The sequence below is a fragment of the Vulpes vulpes genome, chromosome 13 (assembly GCF_048418805.1).
Source record: "Vulpes vulpes isolate BD-2025 chromosome 13, VulVul3, whole genome shotgun sequence".
NCBI lineage: Eukaryota > Metazoa > Chordata > Mammalia > Carnivora > Canidae > Vulpes > Vulpes vulpes.
The window spans coordinates 18362246-18374262 of record NC_132792.1 but is presented as its reverse complement, the minus strand read 5'-3'; the positions used below and the strand labels follow the sequence as shown (position 1 = coordinate 18374262).

General features: G+C 34.6%; 1 protein-coding gene across 5 annotated transcripts in view; it reads right to left on the bottom strand.

Moving 5' to 3' along the window:
- TAF2 (TATA-box binding protein associated factor 2) overlaps window positions 1–12017 on the bottom strand; it is a 92793-nt gene that overhangs the window by 39010 nt on the left and 41766 nt on the right. For all 5 annotated transcript variants that reach the window (XM_025993387.2, XM_025993388.2, XM_025993389.2 and 2 more), the window contains exons 19-21: window positions 7300–7493; window positions 6542–6681; window positions 2874–2943 (exon numbers count right to left, since the gene is read on the bottom strand). In XM_025993387.2, coding sequence (XP_025849172.1) covers window positions 2874–2943; window positions 6542–6681; window positions 7300–7493 — 404 coding nt within the window. The remainder of the gene's footprint in view (window positions 1–2873; window positions 2944–6541; window positions 6682–7299; window positions 7494–12017) is intronic.

Here is a 12017-nt window from a genome sequence, read left to right as displayed (position 1 = left end):
CTCTCTCTCAAACAAGTAAATTAATCTTAAAAAAAAAAAAAAAAAAAAAAAAAGGTCTTATTGAAGGCTATTTTATCATTAGGAGTTTAAAAAACAACCAAGGGTCATAAAAATAAAATGCTTGTGTTTGGGGTAGGAGAGACTAATGCCACTGATTTTAAGAGAGATACCAATGCTTACCCATCTTTAAGACTAAGAATTCTATCCAATCAATACAGCAAAATACGGCAGATCTATATTATGGTTACTTAATGAGCTTGAGAAAAAGTAACAGACAGGTTGGTGATTGCAGGGGAGGGGGGCAAAATGGGTGAAGCAGGCCAAAGAGCACAAACCCACAGGCATGTGATGTACATCACATGGTGACAACAGTAATATTGTGTTGCATATTTGAAAGTTTTAAGAGAACAGATCTTAAAAGTGCTCATCACAAGAAAAAAGTGTGTAACTATGTATGGTGATGGCTGTTAAGTGAACTTATTGCCTTGTTGTGCTGACAATTTCCCCCATACAAACTAATACTGAATCATTGTGTAGTACACCTAAAACCAACATAATATGGTAATTATACCTAAAAGAAAGAGAGAAAAGAAAAAAAAGAGAAAGCGTAATGACGGAAACAAAGAGAAAAGGACAGAGTTCCTACATAGAGCACAAAAAAACGAAGAAGAATGGACAGGTGTCTCAAGATACTAAGAAATATGCACACATGTTAACTGTTACATGGTTAACACTTCTATCCTCTGACGATTAACATTAAAATTTTTAAAGACATGCTAAATTTTTTAACTATAAATAGAACTGTGGGCCAGTTGAGTAAGTACAGACTAAGAGGTTTCCCACTGATGAGATCAATGAATCACATCAATTAAAAGTGTCAAATATAATCATGAACTGTATCTTTAAATACATTCAGTTTAGATTATAACAATCCTCTTGAAATCTGAAGGTTATTAATAGTTCTACAACAGAAATTCAAAAACAGTCATTTAGACTATATAGTATATAATTCAGAAATATAGAAACTTCAAATATTACATAGTATTATAATCTGCTAAAACGGTCTTCAAAAGACAGTTCCATTATCTCAGAAATACATGCCTTAATATTAGTTCTGATGTTATGAACTGAAAACATAAATGAAAACATGATATGCTTTGTTCATAATGTATTTATAATTTCTGTTCCTATTTGCTATCAGTAGGATCTTATAAACTTTCAAATGCATGAACTCTGTCAGGTAAGAATGAAACTGGTTTCCTGCCTATTCTTTTTTAAATGAATATGTACCTCAGAATGGATGATTATGAGCTTTTTGTCCACATCAATCTTATCTTTAGTACACATCAATCACGAAGAAAAATTATTTAAAATATGATTCACATCAAATATTCACAACAAAACTTTGTATAAAGATATGTATATAATAGGCATCATTTAAAACACTGAAATGGTTAGAGTGGGGGTTAAGGTAGAAAGAGACAGACAAACAGAAAACACTGAAATAAGGACACTTAACCAAGAACTCACTGCTACAACCAACCTGAAAAACTACGGCTGATCAAAGACAATGTCTTTCTTTATTAGGGAACTGTAATCTCTTTTGTGGACTCTCATGCCCAAATGCACTTCAATAAGGTTAGAGGGCAGTTTGCCTGTATGCCTTTTTAGAAGAAAACAACTATCTATCAACTTATGTGTAAAGCTGAGAACAAGAATTCTAAAGTTGAGTACAACAAATGTTCTTGTTTTTGTTGGATGACTAATATCTAAGTTACCCACAATTTAAATTTTACTTTATGAAGTTATAATAACCTTAAATCAAATGAACAAAAATTTAAGTGTCTAATATATAGCAAGAAAGACAGAAATGGTAAAAAAATTTAATCCTATTCAAATACACTATAAACCTACTTTGCAAAAGAAAGCAGAAGTGAAGGAAATGAAGACTAGAATATAAAAATGAAAACTGAGTCAGGACTGGGATTTTCTTCTATTTATTACCCTTATTTTCTACATTTAAATCTTCCATTATACTTTTTAAATCCTAAGTCTATGCATTAATAATTGAGATTTTTATAGGCGATAGAAAGCAACAAATAGGATACACCAAGACCCTTCTCTCAATGACTTTTAAAATAGACTGAATGAATCAATATAGATGTAAATATGGATATATAAGGGATGTCCATGTACACTGCCAACTGTTATATAAGCTTTTCTTTAAATTACAATGGAAGTTGTATATAAAATTGCAGGGAATAAACGTTGCTTATTAACAATGTATTTTTAAAAATGTCTTTCCAAAGGCATACCCAATTTTTTAAAAGATTTTATTAGAGAGAGAGAGAGCATGCAGGAAGGGAGCTGGGGAGGAGAGCAGGGAGAGAGGACAGAGAAGTAGACTCCCTGCTGAGTGGAAAGCCCAACATGGGGCTTGATCCCAGGGCCAAGATAACGACCTGAGCCAAACAAAGGCAGACACTTAATTGAATGAGCCACCCAGGTGCTCAGGCATACTCAATTTTTTAAAAAGCACCTAAAAAAAGAATATTAATAAACATATAACATATTTCTCCATTTTTAAAAAAAAGATTTTATTTATTTATTCATGAGAGATAGAGAGAGAGGCAGAGACACAGGCAGAGGGAGAAGCAGGCTCCATGCAGGGAGCCCGATATGGGACTCAATTCTAGGACTCCAGGATCTTGGCCTGGGCCAAAGGCAGACAGATGCTCAACTGCTGAGCCACCCAGGCGTCCCAGTATTTCTCTATTTTTAAAAATAAATACTTGTTCCATGCATAATCTTCCAAAGTTATTCAGTTTACTTTAGGACTTGAAAAATCAAAATATTATAGCACAGAAACTAACCTTACATAGGGTACAGGGTCATTCTGAATCATATTAAGTAGCCATTGCAGTTCTTCGTAACTCCTGTCCACTGCAAATAAATAAATATATTTATTTTTAATTATAACAAATGAAATAACAAGTGACAAGGAGGGATTTACACTTAATATTTACAGCTATGCCTTAGCTGTATTTCAAGTCATAGTTGAAGGCTGTAGGCAACTTCTTACATTTTTTATGGAATAGGCCACTCTGTAAACTTCATTGGTATTATGATATACATACAGCCAAAACATAAAACAGGACCAAGTCCCTATTTTTCACTAATGCTCAAATTCATGACAAACACAACATAAAGCAAATTATGATTTATTAAGAACCCTAGAGATAAGTAACTATAAATGGACAAAATATTTAAATAAAATTGTGTTTCTAGATGCTTAAATCAAATTAATAGGAAAATACGATACTTATTGGTACTTCAAATATATCATAGTATATATACAAAATACTGTTTTTACCCAAGTGGTAAGAGTAAAGAGCAGCCTTAACTTTTCAACACAACATAGCATAGTGCTATAAATATAAATGACCTGAATAAAATCACTCATTAGCAATTTCTATTCACGTTTTGACAAGTTTATGCTTTTAGGATTTGAATAACTGTATTATCAGAATTTTATTTCTGACATCTTCCATTGTTTCACTTTCTAATGACCTAGATTAGATTCATGGATAATACTGAAGAACCTCTCAATTACACTTAAATTCTTCGGGAAATCATAATATTAGCATTTTATTTCATTACAGATAATACTAATTCATGAAATCTTCATATTTATGTGACAGTAAACATCATTCATGTATCTTGAGAAAGAAGGTTGGCAATACTGGCCATATTTGGTAAATCTTAGGACTTCTAGATTTGACAAGTTGGTAAAATGTCAAAACAAAACAGGAAACTTGATGGAGTTACATTTTTTTTACTTGACAAAAAGTTCATTTAAAAAAAAAAAAAAAGAAGGGCAGCCAGGGTGGCTCAACGGTTTAGGTTTAGCGCCGCCTTTGGCCCAGGGCCCGATCCTGGAGACCCAGGATCGAGTCCCACGTCAGGCTCCCTGCATGGAGCCTGCTTCTCCTTCTGCCTGTGTTTCTGCCTCTCTCTCTCTCTCTCTCTCTCTCTCTCTCTCTGTGTCTCTCATGAATAAATAAAATCTAAAAATATAAAATAAAAAATTAAAAAAAAAATTTTTTATATTTAAAATTTTTTTTAAAAAAAGAAGAAATCACTTTTCACTGCCATTTCTTAAAAGAATTGTTACCCTGAATAAAAAACAGTAAATAACAGTCCTTTCTGAACTTAGTCCAACATATATAATATACACACTATTTTGTTCTTATCCTTTTATAATTTCTTAACTATACATAATATACATACTTCTATTGAAAATTACCAAAAAATTATAAAGATCTGAGATTTCTTCTAATATGTAAAAATTAACCATAATTATAGAACTTCCCTTACTTCATATGAGAACTATAACATACTCTAACTTTACTCCTCCCCTATTTTAGCATGATAGTCTAGAATTCTAGATGTAAATTAAATTATGTATTTTTTATATTTGCATATTATTTTTTTATTTTTAAAAATATTTTGCTTATTTGAGAGGCAGACAGAGCATGAGCAGGAGAGAGACAAAGGGAGAAGGAGAATGGAAGCAGACTCCCTGCTAATAAGCCAGGAGCCCAACTTGGGCCTGGATCCCAGGATCCTGAGATTATGACCTGAGCTAAAGTCAGATGCTCAATTGACTGAGTCACCGAGGCACACCTGAGTATTATTTTTTAAAGAATTATTTTTGATGGGCACTTGGGTGGCACAGTTATGTCTCTGACTCTTGGTTTTGGCTCAGGTCATGGTCTCAGGGTCATGAGACTAAGCTTGCACAGGGTTTGTGATCAGTGTGGAGTCTGCTTAAGATGCTCTCTTCCTCGGCCCCTCCCCCACCTCCACACACGCATGTGTGCTCTTTGTTAAATAAATAAATACATCTTGAAAAACAAAATAATTATTTCTGTATAACCATGTTATTAATAAATATTTAAGCTTAGTTCCTTTTTTTGACAGGCACAATCACTCATATTAGGTCATTCATTTCACACTTTCATCAATCTTTTTTTTTTTTTAAGATCTTATTTATTCTGAGAGAGAGCAAGTGAGAGACAGAGAGAACGCACAAGTGGGGGGCGGGGAGACAGAGGGAGGAGCAGACGCCCCACTGAGCAAGGAGCCTGATGCAGGACTCAATCCCAGGACCCTGGGATCACCACCAGAACTGAAGGCAGATGCTTAGCCAACTGAGCCACCCAGGTGCCCCACTTTCATCAGTTTTTTTTTTTAAGATTATTTATTTATTTATTCATAGAGACACAGAGAGAGAATGAGAGGCAGAGACACAGGCAGAGGGAGAAGCAGGCTCCATGCAGAGAGCCTGATGCAGGACTCGATCCAGGGTCTCCAGGATCATGCCCTGAGCTGCAGGCGGCGCTAAACCACTGCGCCACCGGGGCTGCCCAACTTTCATCAGTCTTGGGTTATTATTTGATTCACTTCTAGGTCAGCTGAAGATTCTTTAAGAATTTTGTTTTAAAGAATGTTACACAGCAGATGTACTTCTAAATCTTTAAGGCTACATGAGTGACAACCTGGTAAAAAAGGAAAGGTAGGATCATAGTTTTCCCTAAACATTAAGTCAACCATTTGTTCATTGGTTTTTGAACTTTTCATGTTCTGAGGAAGTCACAGGCCACATTATTCTTTTATCTTGTACAATAAATGGGTTCTGATATTCCCAGGAACTTACATCTTTTTTTCCCTCAAACTTAAAATTTTAAATTTTATCAGACTATTAAGAAGTTTCATTTTATTCTTTCAAAGTATTCTATATTTCTTAGATTATTGCTTATATTCTACCTGCTCTATTCTTCTTGACTGATTTTTAATATTTTCATCTCTTTTTCTGTCTTTTTTTTAATGCTTTTAATATGTAATATTCGCTTAGTCATTTTCTAGCCTTATTTTTTTCAAGTTCACGAAGCCTTTTCTAATCCTCATACTGAGGCTCCTGTGTATATATCTTGCTCTACTTTCAGATACAATTTTTTTTTAAAGATTTTATTTATTTATTCATGAGAGACACAGAGAGAGGCAGGGATGTAGGCAGAGGGAGAAGCAGGCTCCCTGCAGGGAGCTGGATGTGGGACTCGATCCTGGAACCGCAGGGATCACAACCTGAGCCAAAGGCAGATGTTCAACCACTCAGCCACACAGGCGCCTCCACAGATACAACTTTTTGAAAGGTGCAAGATGTTTTCTTGAGTTGTCAGTTAGGAATTTCCCAAAATCTTCAAGTTTTTAATAATACATAATTAAAGCTATAGAGTAACACACTGACTTCCTAGACAGACCAAAGATACCTACCTCTAATTTTATTCTTTTCTCTTTTTTCTTTTTCTCTTCTTATTCTTATACAAGTTCCAAATTTACCAAAATTTCTTTCAAAAGAATTTAAAATTTAAATACCTATGTTGTTTGTAATACAAAATCCCAATAACTAAAATGGCTTTAACTATTTAGTAAACATTTCCTTCTAAAATGATATGAGCATACACTTGTAAAGCATTACCTTTAGTATAATCAACAACTGCTTCCAAAGCGGCTATCCTAATGTCCACAAAATGGCCATACTCTGCATAAGATTTAAAAAGAGCTGGATCACTTGGCACATGTCCATTCTTTTGAAGCACTCGTATGGCTCTCAAACAACTAGGAAAAATAGTATTTACAGTTAACATTTCTATATAAGTATTTGAATCAAACTTGTTTCCCAGTCATTAGGAATCAATCTGTAACAGTAAACTGAAAAACTGAAGTGATTTGAATCCATCTTTTAATTTTGTAATATTAATTTTTTGTAATAATTTAGTCAATAATACACATGGAAAGTGAGAACTGATTATATGTGAACCAATGGATCAACTTTTTTTGGCAAACTTCTAAAGAAATAGAAGTTTTTGATAGTCACATACAAACAAGTTGATGGAAGTCATCTAAGTAAGAAGCTTAACAATAGAGATGTTTATACTATGTCCAATGGGATGAAAACATTTTGCAGATATCAGAAATAATGCTTATGAAGAAATTCTGATGACGTTTTTATGACATAAGTAGAATTATACACACAATATATATCACATAATCACATAATTAAAGATGTATATCTGTTACAAGAGGAAAAAATTTAGAAGGCCATTCTCCAAAATAGTAATACTACATCTGTAATGGTACAGTCATACAGGATTTAAATTTTCTCCTTTTACTTTACTGTATTTCCTATAATGAGAATAAATTTCTCCTATAAAAGCAAGTTAACTTTCATCATACCTGACAGTGATGGTATGTCTATAACTTGGAAGAAGTTTTTCCATATTCAAAAACCTGGTGATTTCTTCAAGAATGAGTCGCACATCTGGATTTAAGTTGTCCAAAGTTCGAACTTCATTGTTCACACTGACTGCAGGCGTAACAGAGTTGGCAAGGGCATCAATCATTTCAGCACGGTAATAGTTATCTGAAAACTAAGCCACAAATAATCACAAGAAAACAAAATTCACACTTCTATTAAAAATTAATATTTATAACTTTAAAACATAATTTATCTGAAAACATAAGCAAATTATCCAGTAATTATTTAACTATGTCTTTTGTGTAGTTATACATCGGGAAAAAGAAAGAGACTCACTAATTAGTAATACATTAGTTTACTCAACTAGTGTTTATTGCATGTAGGAGTAACCTATAGAGATTCCTCTCCAGGGAGGACCACAGTCCACAAACCCAGCTGGTAATGCATAGCTTGGAATCAGCTATTTAGCTCTACTCTCACATATAAATTTCTAACCAAGGCTCATCAGATTATTTGAGGAAAGCATCAACCTAACAAAGAAAGACCAGAACAAACAAAAGGAAAAAAAAAGCAACCTGGCGGAAAGAGTTTGCAAGGAAAAGAAAACCGGTAAGGAGGAAGAAAATCCAAAACCATCATGAACATTGTCTGAGAAATAACCACTGGTATGCCTTCCAATTGTAACATATTTTAAAAGAAAAAATATGCAGAGATTCAAAATCAAAATTAAATTGGAATACAAAATTGAAAAAAGTTCCCGAAATTCTAAGCAAAAAGGAAGATATAAAGTAGACTGAAAAGGAAACTAGAGGGCTGGTGTAGAAGACATACTCTCTTGTATAAATAAGAGATCTACCAAGAGAAACAGAGAAAACAGAAGAGACGACGATCCAAAAAAAATTTCTAAATCCATATTCCATTCAATTCCCAGAGAAGCAATTTATTGAATGGCAATGTAGGGTGGCTTGATTTAAACTCATCAGATCAGACCCTCTAGCCTGGGAATGTTGAAACACAGAGCAATTAATTTTATTTTATTTATTTATTTATTTTTTTAATTTTTATTTATTTATGATAGCCACAGAGAGAGAGAGAGAGAGAGGCAGAGACATAGGCAGAGGGAGAAGCAGGCTCCATGCACCGGGAACCCGACGTGGTATTCGATCCCGGGTCTCCAGGATCGCGCCCTGGGCCAAAGGCAAGCACTAAACCACTGCGCCGCCCAGGGATCCCCAGAGCAATTAATTTTATCATCAGTGTTGGGAATATGGTGTTGCAACACAAACTGTCAGGAGACGGAGGAGGAGGAGCACCTGCTGCCTGTGACTTCCAAGATGGAGGCAGAGCCTCACACTGCTGGTTATAGTAACAGAACACCTACACACACCTATGTTCAGACATGGGGCAGAAACAAGTAAGGCAAACAATAAACAAAATCAAAGAAAAAATACTCTACATGTTCACTATGGACCAAATTTTGTTTTTAAATCATTCTCATGATTGCAAAACTGATCACTAAAACTTCAGTCTCTAAATCCTAATCCTTCCCTCCGAAGCCAGAGAAAACAATCATGCATTTTTGTCAGGCGAATTTTGTTTTAACGGTGTGGCATTTATCAACCTTTTCTTTTCCAGGTTCTAAGTCTTTTTTTTTTTTTTTAAATTTTATTTATTTATTTATGAGAGACAGAGAGAGAGAGAGAGAGAGAGAGAGAGAGAGAGGCAGAGATACAGGTAGAGGGAGAAGCAGGCTCCCTAAGAGGAGCCCAACGCAGGACTCGATCCCAGGACTCCAGGATCATGCCCTGAGCTGAAGGCAGATGCTCAACCACTGAGCTACCCAGGCATCCCTCCAGGTTCTAAGTCTTGTTTTCAATTAAGAAAGACCAATTAAGAAAGAGTATTGAATTCCACACTTTGCCCAATTAAGGAGATGTTAAAAATTTTTAAAAAATATTTCCCACGGACTTCCAACTTCTTTTTGTCATTTAATGTTTTTTCTTTCTTCTTTCTTTCTTTTTTTTTTTTTTTTTAAGATTTTATTTATTTACTCATGAGAGACAGAGAGGCAGAGACACAGTCAGAGGGAGGGGTAGGCTCCCCGCAGGGAGCCCAAGGGATTCAATCCCCAGACCAGGATCATGCCCTGAGCTGAAGGCACTCAACTGCTGAGCCACTCAGGCATCCCTCATGTTTTGTATTTCTAATTTTACTTGTATAAAAACTGTCATTTCTTCTCATGTACTTTAAAAAATTTTATATCTAAGTAGTGAGACTTTAAAAGAAAAATCCCTTAACCAAAGCCTTCAGAAGTAAATAATTTGTGATTAAAAGTGAGGTACTTTAAAAGCAAACAGATAAACCAATCAATGCAATATTCTTAGGCCTCCATCTATTTTTTTTAAAAGGCTTTTTTTTTTATATTTAAAAAATTTTTTTATTTATTTATGATAGAGAGAGAGAGGCAGAGACACAGGCAGAGGGAGAAGCAGGCTCCATGCACCGGGAGCCCGATGTGGGATTCGATCCCGGGTCTCCAGGATCGCGCCCTGGGCCAAAGGCAGGCGCCAAACTGCTGCGCCACCCAGGGATCCCTAGGACTCCATCTAAACAGATCTGTTGTGCAAGTTTTAATACGTTAATCGATAAATCTTTAAATGACGACAAAGTTTTTTTTTCTCCCAATCACAATTTTTAGGAGCATAAGTCTTTGATATCAAACAGATGTGGGTTTAATGACTGGCTCCGCCACACATGTGACCTATTACCTGAGGTAAATCTTTATTAGCGTCTAGCTCCTCAAATGTAAACTGAGATAATAGGCTCTACCTTAGACGTCTGAGGAGAATCATGTTAGATTATGCATGTTTTAGTATAAGCCATGGAATACATACAAAAAAATAGCTATTTTATCATTACTACTGTTATTATTTGTATTTATTCCATCCTTTATATCTTCTAAGATTAATATGTCACCTATAGTTACTAACTATAACATCTGATTAGACATCAAAATTACAAGAAACTGAGTTTCATGTTCTGCAAAAATAATGAAGTGTAAAATTTAATAATCCATCAGTATGCACCTTACAGAACCATAAATGGTTCTGTATGATAGCATCATATAAAGTAGCATGGTATACTAAACAGATCACCACATAGATGGGTGGCAACAGCTCACAGAACAATTCCCAGATTACACTTCCTACGTAATTTTAAATTCTCAACCTCTGTGTTTTGCTCTCATTTGTCAACTACAGAATAAGTAAGGTTTAAAGAAATTAAGGTATATGAAACCACTCTACAAAGTAAAAATACTGTATTGGGGCTACCATGATTTAGATTATATAAGCAACCCCTTAAAACAGGAAAACTGACACATACAATTACGTACTTTCCCATTTTATTTGAATATAATTTTGATTTGATGTCATCTGAAATCCTAACCTTCTATCTACAAATAAAAGAAATTCATGTGTAGAAGAAAGGAATATTATAAATGGAGGTTAAAAAAAAAAACAGTAAATCAGGAAGGAAAGAACCTTATAAAATTTTTTTTTAACAGTATTCAAAAATGGAAAGGGGCTTCCTCTGGTGGCTGGCTCAGCGGTTTAGTGCCTGCCTTCGGCCCAGGATGTGGTCCTGGAGTCCTGGGACCGAGTCCCACATCGGGCTCCCTGCATGGAGCCTGCTTCCCCCTCTGCCTGTGTCTCTGCCTCTCTCTCTCTGTCTCTCATGAATGAATAAATAAAATCTTTTTTTTTTAAATGGAAAGAAAAAGCCTATCAACTATAACATACTTCTAAAGCACTAATTTTTAAGGACTCTTGTTAACTTAAATCATTTTGAATGTTATTCTACTAACTTGAGGAAAAATTGGTCTTCCTGATTCTCATTAATCACCATTTTTTAACATATTTGTCACTTTTTCTTTACTGTTGTGATGTTTCATTAACTGTTCAGGAATTTGAATTATCCTCCAAGCCAGATACATGTGTCTTTATATGTCCTGTTCCTTCTTCCTGGAATAACCTTCCAAGACTGTCCCTATTCATACTCTGGGAAAATACTATTCATCTTTATGACTCAGTTTGAAAGCCACCACTTGTATACAAAATTTCCCAGAGTCTTTCCCTCTATACCCTTGGAAGGCACTACTTTCTCTGAATTCCCCTATAAAACTATATATACATATTTGCATTATGCGTGACTGTTAATTGTTTACTTGTCTGATTTCCCCATGAGGTTGAATCTATGAGGGTCCAGAATCAAACAGATACAGAACAGTTGTCCAATAGATCTTTAATGAGTAAGTAAAATTCTGGATGCCATCTATCATCTCTTCTTTCTATGTAACACAGTATATTGCCTAGCATAGCACATATTCTCAAAAACATTTGCTGATTATCAGAATAAAGAGATGAAATGATTCTTGAGGCATAGCATTCAACAGCTATTTGCTAGATAAGTTCATAAATACACATTATGGTAAAAAACAAAAAAAAAGTTAAGTTCATTAATGAACAAATTATCCCAAGAGGAAATAGATTTCTGTGCATAACACAATGAAAGAAAAAAAAAATAAAAATAAAATTGGGCTGTTGGATTTCACCAAAACAAGTTTTAATTTGCTCCCCGAAATCTGATGCACTACTACTTCCACATTACAACAGGTATGAGGAATATTTCAAAAACA